Here is a 21,858-nt window from a genome sequence, read left to right on the forward strand (position 1 = left end):
GTGCCCAACGTATTACAGGGTACAAGTGGTGAGCGATGACGAGTCCAGTACATGTAGCGATTCGTCTACTACGCCGTATGAGACCAGCTCGTCCTCATCAGATGAGGAAGTAGTTACCAAGAGGCGAGCTAAACAGACCGAGAAAAAGAAAGAAGTCCGAATTGAAGAGACTCCCGCCAAAGAAGAAAAGCCAACCGAGGCAGAGTCTCTGCACTCAATGCAAGATCCCAATAAGCCCAACTCATTCAGGGTATTTGGGAGGATAAACGGACATAAGGTCCTAATTCTGCTTGATAACGGAGCGACTAAAAACTTCCTAACAGAGGAAGCGGCACGTAGATGCAACGTCTCCCTTGAATCAAGCCACCCCCAAACTATAATCGTGGGAGGGGTATGAGATTAAAGTGCCATAACGAAGGGAAAGGCATAGAAGTTGTGATCAAGAGAAAACCATTCAAGATCGACTTCTTAGTCATTCCCTTAGATGGAGTGGATCTTATTCTCGGGATGCCATGGTTTTTCACGCTTGGTATCATATCATGGGATGTGAAGAACTTCAGCATGACCTTCACTCCCGACGGCGACGAAGGGCCCATGACGCTACAGGGCTTAACCAGCACAACTCGTCCCAAGACTGCACTTCGGGCAATTGAAGCCGAGCAGCCCGCGTGCTGGGTAATGGCACTCGCTACTGATGTGCCAGAAAAAGAAGAGCAGAAAGAGATAGTGCCAGAACGAATTCAGCTGGTGCTGAATCAATATGAGGACGTCTTTGAGGAGCCAAAAGGGCTTCCACCGCAGAGATCCTACGACCATAGGATCATAATGACTCACGGGGCAGAACCGGTTAATGTGCGCCCCTATAGGTATGGATATAACCAGAAGGCTGAAATCGAGCGTCTGGTTAAAGAAATGTTGGAGAGTGGCATTGTGCAACCAAGTAGCAGCCCTTTCTCTTCACCGGTCCTACTTGTGAAGAAGAAAGACAACACCTGGCGCTTCTGTGTAGATTACCGCGCCCTGAATGAAGCCACCGTGAAGGATAGACATCCCATACCGGTAATTGATGAGTTATTGGATGAACTAGCCGGAGCAACTATTTTCTCCAAGATCGACTTACGAGCCGGCTATCATCAAATTCGTATGTACAAGGATGACGTCCCCAAGACCGCTTTCAGGACGCATGACGGGCACTACGAGTTCCTCGTCATGCCATTTGGTCTAACTAACGCACCAGCAACGTTTCAGAGGTGCATGAACGACGTCTTCAGACAATACCTCCGCGATTTCATCTTAGTTTTCTTTGATGACATCTTGATTTACAGTCAGTCTGAAGAATCACATCAGAAGCATCTCGCTATTGCTCTTCAGGTACTGAGAGATAACCAATTATACGCCAAGATGTCCAAATGCAGCTTTGGACAACCTTCTATTGGTTATCTAGGGTACATAGTGTGCCAACAAGGGGTTCGGGCAGACCCCGAAAAATTAGAAGCCATGCAGAAATGGCCACTGCCTAAGGACTTGAAAGGACTCCGCGGATTCCTCGGTTTGACTGGGTACTATAGGCGTTTTATACAAGGTTATGGTTTGATCGCACAGCCTTTGACCCAGATGCTCAAGAAAGGAGCCTTTCAGTGGTCGGATAAGGCTAGGGCAGCCTTTGAAAAGTTAAAACTTGCCCTTATGTCTGCGCCCGTTCTTACACTCCCGGATTTCAACCAGCAGTTCACAATAGAGACAGACGCATGTGAGGTTGGAATTGGGGCTGTTCTCAGCCAAGGAGGCCACCCTATTGCTTATATGTCTAAGGCGCTCACAAGTAGAGCGAAGCCTCTCTCTACTTATGAGAAAGAACTACTAGCGATAGTGTTGGCAGTGGAAAAGTGGCGGCCCTACCTTATAGGGCGTAGATTCACAGTTAAGACGGACCAAAATTCTCTAAAGTACATGTTAAAGCAGAGAGTATCCACGCCTACCCAACAACGTTGGTTAGCAAAGCTGCTGGGATACGATTTTGAAATAGAGTACAAAAAGGGTCCGGAAAATACAGCGGCCGATTCTCTCTCTCGATTGACTGAGCAGTTCATGACTCTTTCGGTAGTGGAAACTGATGTTTGGGATAGGTTAGCCCAGGAACAACAAGCAGATCAGTCCCTAAGGCTAGTCCGTGCATCAACAGAACAACATCCAGGATCCATTCCCTTCTATACAGTCAGAGGGAATCTATTATATAGGAAGAACCGAGCAGTGGTTCCTCCAGAGTCTGGGCTTAAGCAGGAACTCCTGCGTCATTTCCATGACACCCCTGCCGCGGGTCATGAGGGGGTTTCTAAAACCCTAAGCAGAATTAAAGCCCAATTTTGGTGGCGTGGCATGAAGGCAGAGGTACAAAGGTACATCCGGAGTTGCCTGGTATGCCAGAGGGAAAAGTACGAGGCCATTAGACCTCCAGGACATTTAGTTCCCCTCCCCATACCAGCCAAACCATGGACCGATGTGACCATGGATTTTATTGACGCCATGCCCCGCTCCGAAGGCAAGGAAGCTGTGCTAGTGGTAGTGGACCGTCTGACCAAGTACAGCCACTTCGCTCCCTTGCCTAGGTCGTATCAAGGGCCAATGGTGGCCAGCGTGTACCAAGAGTACGTTGGAAAGCTCCACGGAATGCCACAATCAGTCGTATGTGACAGAGATTCAATTTTCCTTAGCGCATTCTGGCAGGAGTACATGAAGCTTATGGGTACAACGCTCAAGTTTAGTACAGCCCATCACCCACAGACAGACGGGCAGAGCGAAATCGTAAATCGATCTCTTGAGACCTATTTGAGGTGTTTTGCAGGAGAAAGGCCACAGACTTGGGTAAAATTCTTACCTTGGGCAGAGTGGTCTTACAACACCAGTTTACATTCGTCAACAGGAATGACGCCTTTTGAAGGTGTATATGGGACCCCTCCTCCAAGTATCCCTAGATATGAAGGAGGTACAGCAGGCGACGACAATGTAGACTGCGAGCTACGCACCCGTGAGGAAGTCCTTGACTCCCTCAAGCAAAACATTGCCAAAGCCCAGAACAGGATGAGACAGGTCTACAACAAAGGGCGAAAAGATCGAGAATTCGAAGTGGGTGATTACGTGTGGTTGAAGAGGTTGCCCCTCAAACAACGATCGTTAATGGGCCAACCCTATTCTAAGCTACTACCGAGGTATTATGGACCGTTTCCGGTATTACAAAAAGTAGGAAAGGCAGCATATCGACTGGGACTTCCGCGGGAAGCAATGGTGCACCCAGTTTTCCATATCACCAGGCTCAAGCCTCATCATGGTGATATTCCTACAGTGATCGAGCAGATACCGGAACAGGACAACTTGCCCACTCCCTATCGTATACTTAAACATAGATATGCCCAGAGACAAGGGAGAACACGGCATGAGGTATTAGTGGAATGGGAGGGACCTGACAGAGGAACCTCTTGGGAAGAGTTTGGGTCAGTGGCTCATCGCTTTCCCTCCTCTAGCGCTCGAGGACAAGCGCATTCTAGGGAGGGGGAATCTGTTACGGACCAACTTGTAGGTCCAGACCCAGCTCGGCGTGATCAGGCCGAAACCAGTCGGTCAAGACGAAAGGCCTCGGATTTGTGGACACAGGCGCTAAGGCAGCACGAAGAAAGTCCAAGCGAGGCTAAGTCAGCACTCGAGCCAGTTGCAGCGGGCGGCGTGGGAGGAGCAACTAGGTCCGAAAGAGTGCTCAAACCTGGTGGAACTCAAGACGTTCTAGAACCTATTGCGAGGCTCACCGAGCTTGATCAGGTTAATCCGAGCGTGAGTCCAAATTCCCCGAACGCTTGAGCCTATCTAAAGCCGAGAGGCTTAGGTTCAGGTCTGAGTCAATCGGACTTGACCCGTGCTCGAAATTCCGAAGTGTGGGCGGTAACCCACACGAGGTCCCCGCCCTAAGTCCACAAGACTTAGGGACTTTAGCTTTTGATTGTCGAGTTGGGCGCTAGGCCCGGGTTAGGTTGCGTCATCTATTTCATGTCAACGTCCAGTTTTGAAGTAGAGACCTAGCAAGGCGGGTTGTGCCTTGCGCATTTTTGACATTAGAATAAGTAGCGAGCTAGGTTAACATGTAATTAGGGCTCGCATTATGTTTAGTATATATTCTGTAAACTCAATGTACAATGGATCGAAAAATTAATCAAAGATTGGCATTTGGTGTGGCACCCTCTCTCTCCTCGCTCGAGGCTTCTCCCCTCTCGTCTCCCACCTTGTTCCACCCGAGAACCAGGCGTCTTCTCCCCCCTCGCGTCCTCTACCTCCACGGCGCTTCACAGTCCGGAAATCCTTGAAGAGCCGCCGTCCGAGACATAGGCATAAGGAAGAAGGCATCGGCGGATCTCCACCCCCGGCGGCGATCCCTCCCTTGTCACGTAAGTACCCCCTTTCGAGCTTTTTCAAAGTACTGAAATCGGTGCCTTTGCCCTGATCACGAGGGTACTGTGAGGCCGATTCCAGCATAGGGAAGATTGAAGGCGACGGATCTACCGCCGGCTTCAATTCGACACCGAAGAGGAGACGAATTTCGATCTCTCTCTCGCTACCCGACTGCTGCATTCTGTCTTAGAACATAGGGCGTCTTCACTCGGTTCCTCCCTCGGCATACCCGAAGAGGGGAATCAGGATTTGGGCGTTTTATGTTCTAATCAGAAATTGCAGATCGCGTCGCGGGATTGGAATCAGACGTTTGATCCCTAGTAGGAAGTTGGCCGGATTAGAAAGACAAATCGATAAGAAAATTCCAATTTCTAGCGGCCTGTTTCTCCACTTTGATTTGTCGGACCAGAGGCTCAAAATTTAAGAAATCTCACTCTCTGGTCGAGATCTGGAGAAGAGGAGTGATCCCCGTGAATCGCCCAGAAAAGAGCTTTCTAAATATCAAAAAGGGCGAATTCTGTCGGCTGGATCTCGAGATAGAATCTCGCCGGAAAAATGCTTGAATCCGGCCATCGCTGCTAATTCCGGTGGTCGCCATTGATTCCGGCGTTAGGGACCGAATTGCCCTTCTTCCCTAGTGTTTTAATTAAAATCTGGAAGGGGTATATTGGTCAAGGGACTTTCGGATCAAGTTCTGGTCGCCGGCGTGAGTTGGAAAAGTTCGACGAGGCCATTCATCCGAATCCGGTAAGCCCTTCTCCGTTCCATCCTAGCCCTTCGTTTCGCCATCTGTCAGCCCTCCAGCCGTCCATCTGTGCCCTCGTCCCAGCTTCTGCCATCTGTCCCGATCCAGGATTAGCTCGCAATCAGCTGCTCCACCAAATCAGGAAGTAATCCCGCAGCCGCCGCTCCCCTTCAGCTCTCGCCATCTCCACCGCGTCAACCCTAACTCGCAAGGATCCTCACGCGTTCATCTTGACACGTGTCGCAATCCGAGCCAGCCCTCCGCCACCTCACTCGCCACCTCACCTGCCCGCTACCCACCTTGGTCCCGCACATCGCCACTTGTCCTTCAGCCAGGCCCCGCGAGATCCCCTTCCCTATTCCCTTGAATCTTTCCTCCTTAGTTTTAGGAAACACCTCCACCTCGCGCCACCTTGCCTCTTCTTCCTCAGCCGTTTCCTCCTTTCCCTCTTGACCTGATCCGCAGCAATCCTCCACCGTAAATCTGGTCCACGTGTCCCCATCTCAGCCTTAGTCTCATCCGAGCTCGCACGAGAGCGCCACCTGGCCCTTCGCCCCCAATCTCCTCTCCTTCCTTGTCGCATTTCTCCCTAACCCTTAGGCGAGAATTCGAGCTCCGTTCCTAATAGCTAGCATTCTTCTAGCTTTTTCTGTCGTGTCCGTCCATCTTGCCACGTGGCAAGCATCGGTGCATTCCCTGGGTAAGACCAGCCCAGTCAACCGAACCCACTAGGCAACCTCCTGCACCGAACCCGCACCTAGGCTAAACCTCTACCGAGCCAACCTAGATCGGCATTGACCCTTAGCCTTAGTCAACTAGGTCAGCTAGTCCACCGAGCCCACTTCGTTGGTAGCCTCCCTTAGCGACTCGAGCTTACCTCGAGTGACCCTTGACCTACTTGACCCGGACCCCTTGACTCGGTCCATTTAGTCAACCACCTAGTTAGTTGAACCTTCCGCACTTGGTCAACTTTGACCAGCACCGTGAGCTTAGGTTCGACCTTAACCTCCCTTACTGAACCAACCTATTAGCTAGGTCAACCCGTGACTGAACCTAAACCCTATTTGACTGAGCCTACCCTGACCCGAACCTGCTTGACTAGACCTACCACCTAGTAGAGCCCAGCCGAACCCAGCCAACCCAGCCTTAGCTAGGATTAGGTTCAGCCGGCTCGCCGGCCCTTACAACGGCCCCCTTCCTCCTCGTCGGCATTCCCCGGCGCCCGTGGCCGAGCCACATCCAGGAGATAGGCAGGCAGGCGCTGTCGCTGTAACAGCAGCCCCCCTCGGCAGTCCAGGCGGCCCTTCCGGCCCTGTCCCGTCGTCTTCAGCGCAGCAGCAGCCCATCGGCAGCAGACGTCAGGTGACTTCGTTCTGACAGGCGGCCCTCGACCAGACAGCAGACGAGCGCTCCCGGCATCCTCGACGGCACGTCCGTAGCAGTTCGAGACAGCGTCCTCGCTCTCGGCGCGTGTTCTGCCTCTCGGCCCAGCGAGTGTCAGCAGCGTTTTCGGCTCGACGTTAGCGCTGCCACCGCAGAATTCATTGCGGCAACAGCGCAGCGGCCACAGCAAACGAGCAGCGACCAGACCTCGGTAGTCGACCCGTCCACCAGCGTGCGGCCTACCGTCAGCGTCTTCAAGCAGCGGTCAGCCAGAGCAGCAGGCTACGTGGAGGCACACCTCAGCCGGTCTTCCTGTTCTGTGAGCTGCAGTGCTCGGGGGCAGGTCATCACCCCGAGACCTTATTCGGCTACGCCAAGGGAGACCCTTGGCCGGTATCGTCTCCTACCCCCCTTGTAGCTCCGGGTGGGATTTGCTTTCAGTCTTAGGTAGCATATTAGTTTATTTCCAGCATTTCTGTTTTAGCCTTGGCTTCGGCCTAGCTCCCCCGTGAGGTACCTCGAGGGCACTGTGCCCGAGACACGACCACAAGGAGCCAGACCACCTATTTACTTCTGTTGGGTGTGGTTTGCACGTTAGTGTGGTTTGCGTGGTTTGTGAGTGAGATTGAGTGTTCTCTTGTATCGCTTACGAATTGTAAAGGCCTCACGACCCTGTTAGTGTTTTTGTAGTAGGCAGCCTTAGTTAGGAAATTTTGGGACTTGGGTAACCTACACGTGTACTCACCTACCTATTGGGTTTTGCGCCGGGGTCCTGTCCGGCCGGGTAGATTAATTGTGTAATTACCTAGGGTTTTCGGTTTTTAGAATAGGCCTCAAGAAGGTCCTGGGGAAGTTTAGGATCGCACTGGTCGGGTTATTCTGGCCTAGGAAGTGAGATCCTAACAGAGGCCAAAAGCCGCACGCCCAAGCCCTCCGCACACCATGCGGATGGGCTGCGTTAATGTCCTTAACAAGACGGCGTTCCACCAAAGCGGCAGCAATACAGAGACCAAACGTAGGGGCAAAACAAACTTAGCGTCAACCACACCAATATAACAAGCACATCACCCAAACGGTTCATGGCAAACCAAAACAGCCATGACGCCGATGGGAGACGCAGCCAACGCCACTCATGCGCCAAGACATCAGGCGCTTCCCAACGGCCGCCTTCACGCCGGCATAGCCATGCGGACAAGCGGAACTTGGGAGGCGCATAATGTTGAAACGCAAGATAGATTCTCGATCAAACCGAACCGTCGTGGAACAACCGATAAAAACAAGCAAGAAGCAAACAGCAAAGGCAACGGGGATCCGTCAAACCGAGCATCAATCTCTGTTACAGGGCTACCTACGAGTTGGCCGAGAGCAGCCAACGACACCGCCGAGGCTAGGCCAGTGGGCGAGAGCAGCCAGCTACCGGGCCGGGCGAGCGTCGGCCAAGGGCGCCGAAGGTGGCCGGGCACGGTCGAAGGTGGCGCAGGCACGGCCGAGGGTGGCGTGGGCCAGCGCACCGCCGAGAGGTTGCCGAGAGATGAGGGCGCCGAGCGCCCACGCCGAGCGGGGAAAGCACCCGCAACCACTGACCCTGCTTCCTTTTGTTGTGAGGCTAACGTGTTTTGCAGGGCGCGAGACCAGGACGCAAAGGAGGTTACCCGTGGAGAGGCCACGGCCGCGGTTGCCGATGACGACGCCAAGAGCCCGAACGCGCCAGCCATTGCGGAGGAGATCACGAGCGAGGGTGCTACGCAGCCAAGGGAGGTTGACGAGATGACAGCCCCACACTCAGCCCGTGCACTTGATCAGAGTGAGGCTAGCCCGTCGATTGGAGGACTTCATGCCATAGCACTTGGACACGGTGAGGCCACTCTGCCCACCCAAGCCAAGCCAGACGTACTCGAGCGGAGTGGGCTGGACTTAGCACGCGGGGCTCAGCTTGCTGGACACACCATGGAGACAGGGTGTTCTGGACAGAGACTGACGAGTTCCAGACTGTCAAACAGAGGACGCACGGACAGGACAGGAACAGGGGTCGTTCAGGCGTTCAGAACAGAGACAGAGCTGACAGACAGGACGGACAGCCACAGGACAGGCACAGAGTATGTCCTGGCGTCCGGAACAGAGACAGTCCAGGAAACTGAGACGGGCAGATACGAAGGCCGTCTAGACCGAGTCTAGACGGAGTGGGTTAGGACCCAGGCGAGGCACCGAGGCAGCACCCAGGAGCGGAAGAGAGACCCGAGTTGGAGTCTTGTTGGTAGGCCGTCTCGGCCGTACCGATTCACTTTGTACATGTTTTATTTCAGCTTTTGCTCTTGTACCGGGACGGTTCAGGGGCGTCCCGAGTCACTTAGCCTTTATAAGCTAAGTGATGGAACTTTTACCCTAAGTTTTTGCATAATAGAATTGGGTTTCTTCTCTCTCGTGTGAGAGCTTGTCACCATGGGCGGCTGCCATGCTTGCCCTCCCAAAACCTGCAACTCCCTTCATCTCTGAGAAGCCTTAGGCCGGAGAAGACGCCGGAGTGCGGTCGGAAAGACGAGCAACCAGAGGGCTGGCGCCGGAGGCCAGCACCGGACGCTCGGCTGCGAGTTCTTCCTCTCCCATTTGCTGAAAACGGAGGTTCTGTGAAGCCCCAGGCCGGAACCGTGGAGAAGACGATCGGAGTGCTGGTAGCTCGACCACGGAGCTGCTGTGAGGCTGCGTTCGTCAAGGGAGAGCAGCGGATGTGGCTGCGCTGGTTTCAGCAACGCCTTCCCTGCTGAAAACGACATCCGGCGGTCTTCAAGAGGTAAGCCTTGATCTCCGACGGCTTCCTCTCGTTGTCCGTTCGTTCCAGAAGGTGGCTCTAACGCTGCTGACGCCGGAGGTGCTTCTAACTCGTTTGGAATCCACCGAAGGTAGCTCGGGCGATTGTCGCTGGATTGAAGAGTCGTTCGATCGGTTTTAACGACTGTGAGCAGCGCATTCGGGCGGAATCCTTCCGTTCGTCTAACACTGTGAGCAGGGATTCAAATCGATGGGAGACTAAGCGATTTCTGTAGCATGTGTTTACTCTTGCTTCTGTATGGTTATTGCTGCGAGAAATCGAGGAGAAACGCAAAGGAATCGGAAGGAAAACGAAAAAACGGAATAGCCTTCAACCGGTTTCTGTAAAACAGTCCCTGAACCCTGATATAACGCGAATCTGAAGAAATACAGAGAGGGTTTTGATGATCCGACGCTTCTGTGACTTTCCCCTCATCAATACGAAACCAATGAACCCGGAATGAGCCAAATCCGACAAGAAATGAGGGAGATATCGCAGTTTGAATAGCCTGGACTGTTTCCCCCAATTTTGCCGCCGACCAGTCCCTGGAAACCTGCAAATCTGAAGAAAATGGTGTACAATCTCGACGATCGGCCACTGGGGTTGCCTTCCTAACTTCCTTACGCACATTTCAAGCTAAGGAGGCCCAAAATCCGACGTCGGATGACTGAGATATGATCGACGGCCTGAATCTGAAAAAGAACGGCGGTGGAAGTCTGTAATCTCCGCCCGAACGGCGGCAGCGCCCCCATCTTCACTAGAATTTGGGGAAAACCACCAATTCCGGTGATCTGACTATCCTCCTTCGTTCTAATCTGTTGTTCTTGCTCTATTCCTGATATCTAATGCTTGGATTAACGTTTTGATTGAGAATGATCACCCGGAGAATCGATTGAAGCTCTGGAATCCTTCCTGCACCCGCCTGAGTGGATGAACACTGCTGCAGCGTCGCGTGCCTTCCAGGAGCTATCACCTGAGAGCGAATCTGAGCCGGGCCTCTTGGGAGTTCCTTCCTTGGTGTCTTAGGAGTCTCCCGGTGAAATCTGGCATTCATTGGACGAAGGAAATGACTGGAACAAAGATCTGAAGCCGAAGCTGTCTGAACCATTTCCTGTCGTCCTGAACAGAGCTCCACCTTGCGGCGTCCAGCTCCAAAACTGCTCAACGTCTTGCCCAAGGAGGTCTTGTTTGGGCCCAATCTTCTGGGCGTCCAAACCTTGGTGTGTCAGCTCCCTTCAAACCAAATTTCAGGATTTTTGGGTGTCTGGATCAACGGGAATGAATTTTTGAAGACGGACTACTCTGGAACTCGCCTGCGTTCTGTTCTGTTCCTGAACAGAGCCTGATGACTGTGACAGTTCGGCGCCTTCAGCCTTCAACGACTTGACCTTACAGGGCTCCGATTGCAGTGATTTTTGGAGCGTCCCTTCATAATCATCAGAGGCAGCTACCCACCAAATTTCAGCCCAATCCGAGCTGTGGATGATTTTTAATGATTTTTGGAAGATCGGCAAAGCCTGAGAATCCAGAACCTTCACCAGAGAACCAGGGAGCTTGAGCTGTCCAGGACAGCGCGCGTGCTTCGGCGTCAATCGAAGCTTGCCTCACCCCTTCATCGTCTAGCTCCAGGGGTTTAATCCTCAATCTGGTGACGCCTCTCCACCTTCGAAATACTGCTCTTAATCTTTGCCTTTGTCAGTGATTTGCTCGCCCTTGTTTGAAGTGCATTGTAGCCCAACGGTGGAAGGTGTTGCGGACAGCAGGGCCTAATCGATTGCAGCTACACCTGTTAGGAGACATAGCTTACGCCGGGCTAAGCGGCGCTTGCATCCCCCTAAACTCAGCAACGAACAGGGGTAAAATGTTCTCACGGTGAAGTCTCCTAACGATGCTTGGAAATACTCCGTTTCCTTGCTAATTTCGACAGTAACCTTCTCTATTCATTTTCTGGAGTGTATTGCTGAGAAGGAGGAGCAGTCCAACAACCGTGTGCTGAGCTGATCCCGGGAGAAGAAGGGTGTACGCTGTCACCTTGTCAGCGCTAGCTTCCCCCTACTTCATCACAGCACTAGGGGTTCCATCATTTCCAGCTAAGTGCAATCCCTTCTCCCGTTTTAAGTTGCTGAATTACAAAACAGTAACTATGCTGTCTACGTCTTGAGCAAGGAGGAGAGACCAACTTGAACGGGCGCCTCGCTTGCGAAGACCGACGTGCTGATTACCAAGGGGCTTTGGCCTTTGCCCTTGGTCGCTTGCTGAACTAGCTTCAGCCAGGTAGGCACCCGAATCACCCTATAGATTCGAGGGCGGGTGCACTTGTTTTCAGCCTTGCCTCCGGGCTTGTAGTGCTTGGGTTACCTCCAAAGCTCGTTAGCTAAGGACACGAACCCGGACTACGGACCTTCCTAGGGTGCATGGTGATGGTTTGCACGTCCTAAGGATTGTATGCGTGGTTTGATGAATGTGTTGAATGCTGGAATGAGTGAGGAATGAGTTCATGTTGTACGCTACGCTTGTAAGGCCTCGAACCCACATTGTTGTAATAGGTTCAGACCTAGCTAGCGAGGGGATAAACCATTCCTTGTATCCTTACCCAAGGGCATTTGAGCTGGGATTGTGTCCAGCCGGGGTTGAAATTTTGTAAGGCCAATCTTGGGCCAGCTACCTTACCACTAAGAGGTCTTGGGAGGTTACGTTCGTCGGCGGCTTTGAGGCGCTACAAGGGCGGATGTAACAGTTTTGGTATCAGAGCGGCTTAGTGCGTTTTCTTGTTCAGATTTGGTCAGCTAAGGCTGCAAAGAGTTACGGTTTGAGCAGCTTAATCTTCTGAAATTCGGTCTTGAATAGAGGGTTCATCCCAGTCATGGGGCGCAAGGAGAAGCAGCCGGTTAGAGAAGTTGAGGAAACCGAAATAGTTGAGGAAGGAACCACCGCAGCTCATGTAGAACCTCATCTCGCACTTCCTTCAGCTGATTTAAGCACTTTAATAACGTCTATACAGCAGCTTACAGCCCAGCAGGCGGCATTCATGAAAGAAACTCAAATCATACATGAGCAATTAGCCCATAACCAAGAAGAAATGAGAGCCCAAAGTGAGAGGTTGGATCGCATTGAAAGGAGATCACAAGGGGCCTCGGTACATGGCCCGGGCCCTATTCCCCTACCTGCCCGTCCGAACTCACCCAGCACTTCTCAAGAGAGACCTAAAGAAACCAACCCCCTAAGTGTCCCGGATTTACTAAAAGGGCTTCAACAACTCATCTCACAAGCCACGGGAGCACCTAGTGGAGGAACCACTCTTGTAGGAGAGGGTCGGCCTTCACCACGAGGGGAGGAAAACAGAAATACATTCCATCCTCTTCCTAGGCCAGCTGGAGAAGTGGGTCATGAGCAAAGACAAGGGGTAGTTAGGCCACTAAGACCCCAGCCCGAGAGGAGAGGACGCCATGAACCACATACCGAGTCGGATGAACTAGAAGAAGACGAGGAAGGCTTCTACGATGATGGAGGCTATCCTTACGTGCGAGGGCAGCTCCCACGTAGAGGAATGATGCGAAGGGGCAGACAAGAGAGACCACGTGATGAGGCACCCTTGCCTCTTCCCCGCATGGAATGCCCGACGTTCAATGGGACCAAAGTTCGTGATTGGGTATGCAAGGTTGAGAAGTATTTCCAATGCCAACGAGTTGCCCATGAACAGAAAATCGACCGAGCTATGATGTATTTTGAGGACAATGCCCTTCATTGGTATCAATATACCATGAGGAAGACGCCAAACCAAGGATGGGACCAGTTTAGAGCCGGTTTGATAGAGAGGTTTGAGAGGGCCAGCCAACGCGACTTCAATGTTCAGTTAAACAGCCTTAAACAAACGGGGACGGTGCTTGAATACCAAGATCAGTTTGAGAGGTTGTCATGTCTCGTGGAGGACTGGAATGAAGATGCCCTCGTGGGGGCCTTTATTGCTGGATTACAACCAGAAATCCGTCTAGCCGTTCAAACGCAAGAGTCAAGAGACCTTCGAATTTGCATGAAGGTGGCTAGGGATAAAGAAGAGAAAATGGAGCTTAAACGTGCCATAAGGAAGGATGCAAAAGGGTATGACCCACATCGGGCCAGAACCCTCATTCACTCCAAAGCGAACTTCAAGAAGAAGGCTACACCCCCACCCCAACATCCCTCACGCAAGGTCACTTACATCACCAAGGAAGAAAGAGACCGACGATTTCAGCAAGGGCTATGCTATAATTGTGAAGAAAAATGGCACAAGGGCCATGAGTGCAAAAAGAAACGGCTGTATGCAGTTCTTGAGGATGATGAGGAACCACCCACCGATGATGATTCTAGTGAGGATGAGGTTCCACCGGTAGTCTTAGTTGAGGCAGCCATTGGAGAGGAAACGTCTTGCCACTCCTTGACCGACCCTAGTAAAGCCAAAGCAATGAGAGTTAGAGGGTATGTCAACCAAACCAGACTTGTAGTCCTCCTAGACTCGGGGGCCACTCATAATTTCATGAGTCTAGAAGTGGCTAACAAGCTGGGATGCCGCATTGAGCCTCAAGCTCCGTTTACAGTTATGGTAGGCGACGGGTCCAAGCTCCCTTGCGAAGGAAGGTGCAAAGACCTAGAACTTGTGATGAACAAGGTGCCCTTCAAGGTGGACGTGTTTGTTTTACCTCTTGGAGGAGTCGACATAGTGTTAGGCATTCAATGGCTGGAAACCTTGGGTGTAATCCATTGGGACTTTGCTAACCTCCGAATGAGTTTCACGAAAGATGGCGATGAGGAAAGAGTCACGTTGACAGCCATGAACTCAAGCGTGAAGCCACGGGCAGCCCTCAAGGCGTTAGTGGCTCAGCAGCCCGCATTTTGGTTAGTGGCTATGGCCACGGATGTGCCAGCCAAGGAAGAGCCAACAGAAATAGTTCCCATCGAAATTCAGCATGTGTTGAAAGATTTCATTGATTTATTTGAAGAGCCGTCTGGTTTGCCACCCAAACGCTCCTACGATCACCAAATTAACATGTCAAACGGCACGGAGCCCATCAATGTGAGACCCTATCGATATGGGTTCACTCAAAAGGCTGAGATTGAACGCTTGGTGAAGGAAATGATAGAAGGAGGAATCATAAGACCGAGTGCAAGCCCCTTCTCCTCCCCGGTCCTCCTTGTGAAGAAAAAAGATGGGTCTTGGCGGTTTTGCGTCGATTATAGAGCACTTAATGACGCCACCATCAAGGATCGTCATCCAATTCCGGTGATAGACGAGTTATTGGATGAGCTTGCCGGGTCCTCCATCTTCTCAAAGCTGGACCTACGTGCTGGTTATCATCAAATACGGATGGAAGAAAGGGACATATACAAAACAGCCTTCCGTACACACGACGGCCACTACGAGTTCCTCGTGATGCCGTTTGGGCTCACCAACGCACCGGCGACTTTTCAGCGATGTATGAACGATTTATTCAGATGTCATCTTCGCGACTTTGTGTTGGTGTTCTTCGATGATATCCTTGTGTACAGTAAGGATATAGATCAGCATGCCAAGCACCTCAGACGAGTCCTCCAAATTCTGCGAGAAAATACCCTCTATGCCAAACGATCAAAATGTAATTTCGGGCAGGACTCCATCGGCTATCTTGGACATATTGTGTCCAAAGAGGGGGTACGGGCAGACCCCGAGAAGCTTCACGCCATGACCAGATGGCCAGTTCCCAAGGACACTAGAGGGCTGAGAGGATTTTTGGGCCTCACGGGGTACTATCGACGCTTTATACAAGGCTACGGGACGATAGCTTCGCCCTTGACGAAAATGTTGAAGAAGGGCATGTTCGTTTGGACTGACCAGTCCCGTAGAGCCTTCGACCAGTTGAAGGCAGCAATGCTAGCAGCCCCGGTGTTGACACTTCCAGATTTTACCCAAGAGTTCTTGGTGGAGACCGATGCTAGTGACACGGGTGTGGGAGCCGTTCTTAGCCAATCTGGCCATCCGATAGCCTTCATGTCTAAGGCTCTTACTCAAAGGGCAAAGCCACTCTCTACCTACGAAAAGGAACTTCTAGCTATTGTTATGGCTGTAGAGAAGTGGCGCCCCTATTTGATTGGACGGAAATTCAAGGTGAGAACCGATCATAACAGCCTACGCTACATGATGAAACAAAGAGTATCGACTCCAACGCAGCAAAGGTGGCTAGCCAAGCTCCTTGGCTATGACTTTGAGATCGAATACAAGCGTGGGGCTGATAACACGGCAGCCGATTCCCTCTCACGCCTTAGTGAGCAACTGATGACATTATCGGTTTTGGAGACCGATCTTTGGGATAGAATACGGGCAGCACAACAAGAAGATGACAGCCTTAGATTGCTAGCCTCCTCTCTCCAACAGAATCCGGGCAGCATACCCTTGTACAGCCATGAAAGAGGGCTGTTACGTCGCAAGGGGACGGTCGTGATACCAAAGGGTTCCCCTTTGATCCGTGAGCTGTTCGAACATTTTCACTCTACACCCTCCGCCGGGCACGAAGGGGCGGCCAAAACCGCCAGTCGTATAAGAGGACAGTTTTGGTGGGAGGGCTTCAAATCGGACATTAGGCAAATGGTGAGGCAGTGCCACACATGCCAAAGAGAGAAATACGAGGCTATTAAGCCTCCCGGCTTGCTGCACCCCTTGCCTATGCCTACGAGACCTTGGGTAGACGTCTCCATGGACTTTATAGACGCTCTACCCAAATCTGAAAACAAGGAAGCAATCCTTGTGGTGGTGGATCGCTTATCCAAGTATAGCCATTTTGCTCCACTCCCAAGGCATTACAACGGGCCTATGGTGGCTGAGGTCTACCACAACCATGTAGGAAAGCTTCATGGTATGCCTCAGTCGATTGTATGTGACAGAGACTCCATCTTCATGAGCCTCTTTTGGAAAGAATACTTGAAGATGGCCGGGACAACACTCCTAGCTAGCACAGCGCATCACCCACAGACGGACGGTCAGAGTGAGATCGTCAATCGCATGCTAGAGACATATCTTCGGTGCTACGCAGGGGATAGACCGAACACATGGGTTCGGTACCTGTCTTGGGCTGAGTGGTCCTACAACACCAGCCATCACTCATCCATCGATATGACACCCCACGAAGCCGTATACGGGTACCCTCCTCCCACCATTGTCAGATATGAGGGAGGCACGTCCATTGAAGACGAGGTTGACTGTAGCCTTCGAACTCGTGACGAGCTTCTTGATTCATTGAAGAAGAACATCCTTAAGGCCCAACATCGTATGCGACAGAATTATAACAAGGGCAGAAAAGATAGGGAGTTCACAGTTGGGGATTATGTATGGCTCAAGAGGCTCCCCTTCAAACAACGATCTCTCTTGGGCCAACCATACTCAAAACTCCTTCCGAGGTACTATGGGCCTTTTCCAGTCTTGCAAAGGGTAGGCAAGGCAGCCTATCGTTTGGCTCTACCACAGTCAGCCATGGTTCACCCCGTGTTCCATGTCTCCAGGCTGAAACCGCACCACGGGCAGCCAACAGAGAGGACTGAGCCTCTACCACCCCAGTTACCGACGCCATATCGTATCTTGCGCCATAGGCATGTGCAGCGGAATGGGCAGCAGCGTCATGAGGTGTTAGTTGAGTGGGAGGGGCCGGACAGTGGAACATCATGGGAGCTATGGGATCAGGTTCACCACCGCTTCCCGACTAGAGCTTGGGGACAAGCTCAATCCAAGGGGGGTGGATCTGTTACAGGGCTACCTACGAGTTGGCCGAGAGCAGCCAACGACACCGCCGAGGCTAGGCCAGTGGGCGAGAGCAGCCAGCTACCGGGCCGGGCGAGCGTCGGCCAAGGGCGCCGAAGGTGGCCGGGCACGGTCGAAGGTGGCGTAGGCACGGCCGAGGGTGGCGTGGGCCAGCGCACCGCCGAGAGGTTGCCGAGAGATGAGGGCGCCGAGCGCCCACGCCGAGCGGGGAAAGCACCCGCAACCACTGACCCTGCTTCCTTTTGTTGTGAGGCTAACGTGTTTTGCAGGGCGCGAGACCAGGACGCAAAGGAGGTTACCCGTGGAGAGGCCACGGCCGCGGTTGCCGATGACGACGCCAAGAGCCCGAACGCGCCAGCCATTGCGGAGGAGATCACGAGCGAGGGTGCTACGCAGCCAAGGGAGGTTGACGAGATGACAGCCCCACACTCAGCCCGTGCACTTGATCAGAGTGAGGCTAGCCCGTCGATTGGAGGACTTCATGCCATAGCACTTGGACACGGTGAGGCCACTCTGCCCACCCAAGCCAAGCCAGACGTACTCGAGCGGAGTGGGCTGGACTTAGCACGCGGGGCTCAGCTTGCTGGACACACCATGGAGACAGGGTGTTCTCGACAGAGACTGACGAGTTCCAGACTGTCAAACAGAGGACGCACGGACAGGACAGGAACAGGGGTCGTTCAGGCGTTCAGAACAGAGACAGAGCTGACAGACAGGACGGACAGCCACAGGACAGGCACAGAGTATGTCCTGGCGTCCGGAACAGAGACAGTCCAGGAAACTGAGACGGGCAGATACGAAGGCCGTCTAGACCGAGTCTAGACGGAGTGGGTTAGGACCCAGGCGAGGCACCGAGGCAGCACCCAGGAGCGGAAGAGAGACCCGAGTTGGAGTCTTGTTGGTAGGCCGTCTCGGCCGTACCGATTCACTTTGTACATGTTTTATTTCAGCTTTTGCTCTTGTACCGGGACGGTTCAGGGGCGTCCCGAGTCACTTAGCCTTTATAAGCTAAGTGATGGAACTTTTACCCTAAGTTTTTGCATAATAGAATTGGGTTTCTTCTCTCTCGTGTGAGAGCTTGTCACCATGGGCGGCTGCCATGCTTGCCCTCCCAAAACCTGCAACTCCCTTCATCTCTGAGAAGCCTTAGGCCGGAGAAGACGCCGGAGTGCGGTCGGAAAGACGAGCAACCAGAGGGCTGGCGCCGGAGGCCAGCACCGGACGCTCGGCTGCGAGTTCTTCCTCTCCCATTTGCTGAAAACGGAGGTTCTGTGAAGCCCCAGGCCGGAACCGTGGAGAAGACGATCGGAGTGCTGGTAGCTCGACCACGGAGCTGCTGTGAGGCTGCGTTCGTCAAGGGAGAGCAGCGGATGTGGCTGCGCTGGTTTCAGCAACGCCTTCCCTGCTGAAAACGACATCCGGCGGTCTTCAAGAGGTAAGCCTTGATCTCCGACGGCTTCCTCTCGTTGTCCGTTCGTTCCAGAAGGTGGCTCTAACGCTGCTGACGCCGGAGGTGCTTCTAACTCGTTTGGAATCCACCGAAGGTAGCTCGGGCGATTGTCGCTGGATTGAAGAGTCGTTCGATCGGTTTTAACGACTGTGAGCAGCGCATTCGGGCGGAATCCTTCCGTTCGTCTAACACTGTGAGCAGGGATTCAAATCGATGGGAGACTAAGCGATTTCTGTAGCATGTGTTTACTCTTGCTTCTGTATGGTTATTGCTGCGAGAAATCGAGGAGAAACGCAAAGGAATCGGAAGGAAAACGAAAAAACGGAATAGCCTTCAACCGGTTTCTGTAAAACAGTCCCTGAACCCTGATATAACGCGAATCTGAAGAAATACAGAGAGGTTTTGATGATCCGACGCTTCTGTGACTTTCCCCTCATCAATACGAAACCAATGAACCCGGAATGAGCCAAATCCGACAAGAAATGAGGGAGATATCGCAGTTTGAATAGCCTGGACTGTTTCCCCCAATTTTGCCGCCGACCAGTCCCTGGAAACCTGCAAATCTGAAGAAAATGGTGTACAATCTCGACGATCGGCCACTGGGGTTGCCTTCCTAACTTCCTTACGCACATTTCAAGCTAAGGAGGCCCAAAATCCGACGTCGGATGACTGAGATATGATCGACGGCCTGAATCTGAAAAAGAACGGCGGTGGAAGTCTGTAATCTCCGCCCGAACGGCGGCAGCGCCCCCATCTTCACTAGAATTTGGGGAAAACCACCAATTCCGGTGATCTGACTATCCTCCTTCGTTCTAATCTGTTGTTCTTGCTCTATTCCTGATATCTAATGCTTGGATTAACGTTTTGATTGAGAATGATCACCCGGAGAATCGATTGAAGCTCTGGAATCCTTCCTGCACCCGCCTGAGTGGATGAACACTGCTGCAGCGTCGCGTGCCTTCCAGGAGCTATCACCTGAGAGCGAATCTGAGCCGGGCCTCTTGGGAGTTCCTTCCTTGGTGTCTTAGGAGTCTCCCGGTGAAATCTGGCATTCATTGGACGAAGGAAATGACTGGAACAAAGATCTGAAGCCGAAGCTGTCTGAACCATTTCCTGTCGTCCTGAACAGAGCTCCACCTTGCGGCGTCCAGCTCCAAAACTGCTCAACGTCTTGCCCAAGGAGGTCTTGTTTGGGCCCAATCTTCTGGGCGTCCAAACCTTGGTGTGTCAGCTCCCTTCAAACCAAATTTCAGGATTTTTGGGTGTCTGGATCAACGGGAATGAATTTTTGAAGACGGACTACTCTGGAACTCGCCTGCGTTCTGTTCTGTTCCTGAACAGAGCCTGATGACTGTGACAGTTCGGCGCCTTCAGCCTTCAACGACTTGACCTTACAGGGCTCCGATTGCAGTGATTTTTGGAGCGTCCCTTCATAATCATCAGAGGCAGCTACCCACCAAATTTCAGCCCAATCCGAGCTGTGGATGATTTTTAATGATTTTGGAAGATCGGCAAAGCCTGAGAATCCAGAACCTTCACCAGAGAACCAGGGAGCTTGAGCTGTCCAGGACAGCGCGCGTGCTTCGGCGTCAATCGAAGCTTGCCTCACCCCTTCATCGTCTAGCTCCAGGGGTTTAATCCTCAATCTGGTGACGCCTCTCCACCTTCGAAATACTGCTCTTAATCTTTGCCTTTGTCAGTGATTTGCTCGCCCTTGTTTGAAGTGCATTGTAGCCCAACGGTGGAAGGTGTTGCGGACAGCAGGGCCTAATCGATTGCAGCTACACCTGTTAGGAGACATAGCTTACGCCGGGCTAAGCGGCGCTTGCATCCCCCTAAACTCAGCAACGAACAGGGGTAAAATGTTCTCACGGTGAAGTCTCCTAACGATGCTTGGAAATACTCCGTTTCCTTGCTAATTTCGACAGTAACCTTCTCTATTCATTTTCTGGAGTGTATTGCTGAGAAGGAGGAGCAGTCCAACAACCGTGTGCTGAGCTGATCCCGGGAGAAGAAGGGTGTACGCTGTCACCTTGTCAGCGCTAGCTTCCCCCTACTTCATCACAGCACTAGGGGTTCCATCATTTCCAGCTAAGTGCAATCCCTTCTCCCGTTTTAAGTTGCTGAATTACAAAACAGTAACTATGCTGTCTACGTCTTGAGCAAGGAGGAGAGACCAACTTGAACGGGCGCCTCGCTTGCGAAGACCGACGTGCTGATTACCAAGGGGCTTTGGCCTTTGCCCTTGGTCGCTTGCTGAACTAGCTTCAGCCAGGTAGGCACCCGAATCACCCTATAGATTCGAGGGCGGGTGCACTTGTTTTCAGCCTTGCCTCCGGGCTTGTAGTGCTTGGGTTACCTCCAAAGCTCGTTAGCTAAGGACACGAACCCGGACTACGGACCTTCCTAGGGCGCATGGTGATGGTTTGCACGTCCTAAGGATTGTATGCGTGGTTTGATGAATGTGTTGAATGCTGGAATGAGTGAGGAATGAGTTCATGTTGTACGCTACGCTTGTAAGGCCTCGAACCCACATTGTTGTAATAGGTTCAGACCTAGCTAGCGAGGGGATAAACCATTCCTTGTATCCTTACCCAAGGGCATTTGAGCTGGGATTGTGTCCAGCCGGGGTTGAAATTTTGTAAGGCCAATCTTGGGCCAGCTACCTTACCACTAAGAGGTCTTGGGAGGTTACGTTCGTCGGCGGCTTTGAGGCGCTACAAGGGCGGATGTAACAATCTCCTACGCAGGTGATTTGGGCGATCGCTCCGGGTAAAAGGGCTAACGCGAAATCACCTAGTCTACCATAAATGTTCCAGACCATTCGTGAATCCACTTGTGTACCTGATCCGGTCCAAAGGACACCGCAGGCGCTGTCGGGGAACAGCGAGCACTGCAGGCCGAGGGCCAGGCAGGGAAGGACACGTTGCATAGCACCTGCCAAACAAAGGCCTTGACAGCAGTCGGAGGCCGAGAAGAAGGCAGTCGCACCGCGTGGACTACAAATGGCCCAGGCAAAACCGGACGCAGGAGAAGCTGAAAAGACAGCTACGGAAGCACGCGGAACCAAGAAAAAATGGCCGCTCGCAGTGAAGAAAGGGCACACGAGGGACGGCAGCAAGGTCGAAGGGTGTCAAGTCCGTCGATCCGAGCTGGTGGTTAACCTATAGGTGATTTGGGCGATGGCTCCCCCATAAAAAGGGCCAACGCGAAAATCACTTGGTCTACCATAAATATTAAATATTTTTGAAGTATCAAGCGAATTCGCTTTCTGTATC

General features: G+C 52.4%; 1 protein-coding gene across 1 annotated transcript; it reads left to right on the forward strand.

Annotated features, from left to right (window-relative positions):
* Positions 1-8,071: 8,071 nt before the first annotated feature.
* On the forward strand, positions 8,072-18,989 carry LOC116244763 (uncharacterized). Its single transcript, XM_031616639.2, has one exon. The coding sequence runs from the start codon at positions 12,232-12,234 to the stop codon at positions 17,950-17,952; it is 5,721 nt and encodes a 1,906-aa protein (XP_031472499.1). The 5' UTR covers positions 8,072-12,231; the 3' UTR covers positions 17,953-18,989.
* Positions 18,990-21,858: the final 2,869 nt, after the last annotated feature.

The sequence above is a fragment of the Nymphaea colorata genome, unplaced genomic scaffold (genome assembly GCF_008831285.2).
Source record: "Nymphaea colorata isolate Beijing-Zhang1983 unplaced genomic scaffold, ASM883128v2 scaffold0297, whole genome shotgun sequence".
NCBI lineage: Eukaryota > Viridiplantae > Streptophyta > Magnoliopsida > Nymphaeales > Nymphaeaceae > Nymphaea > Nymphaea colorata.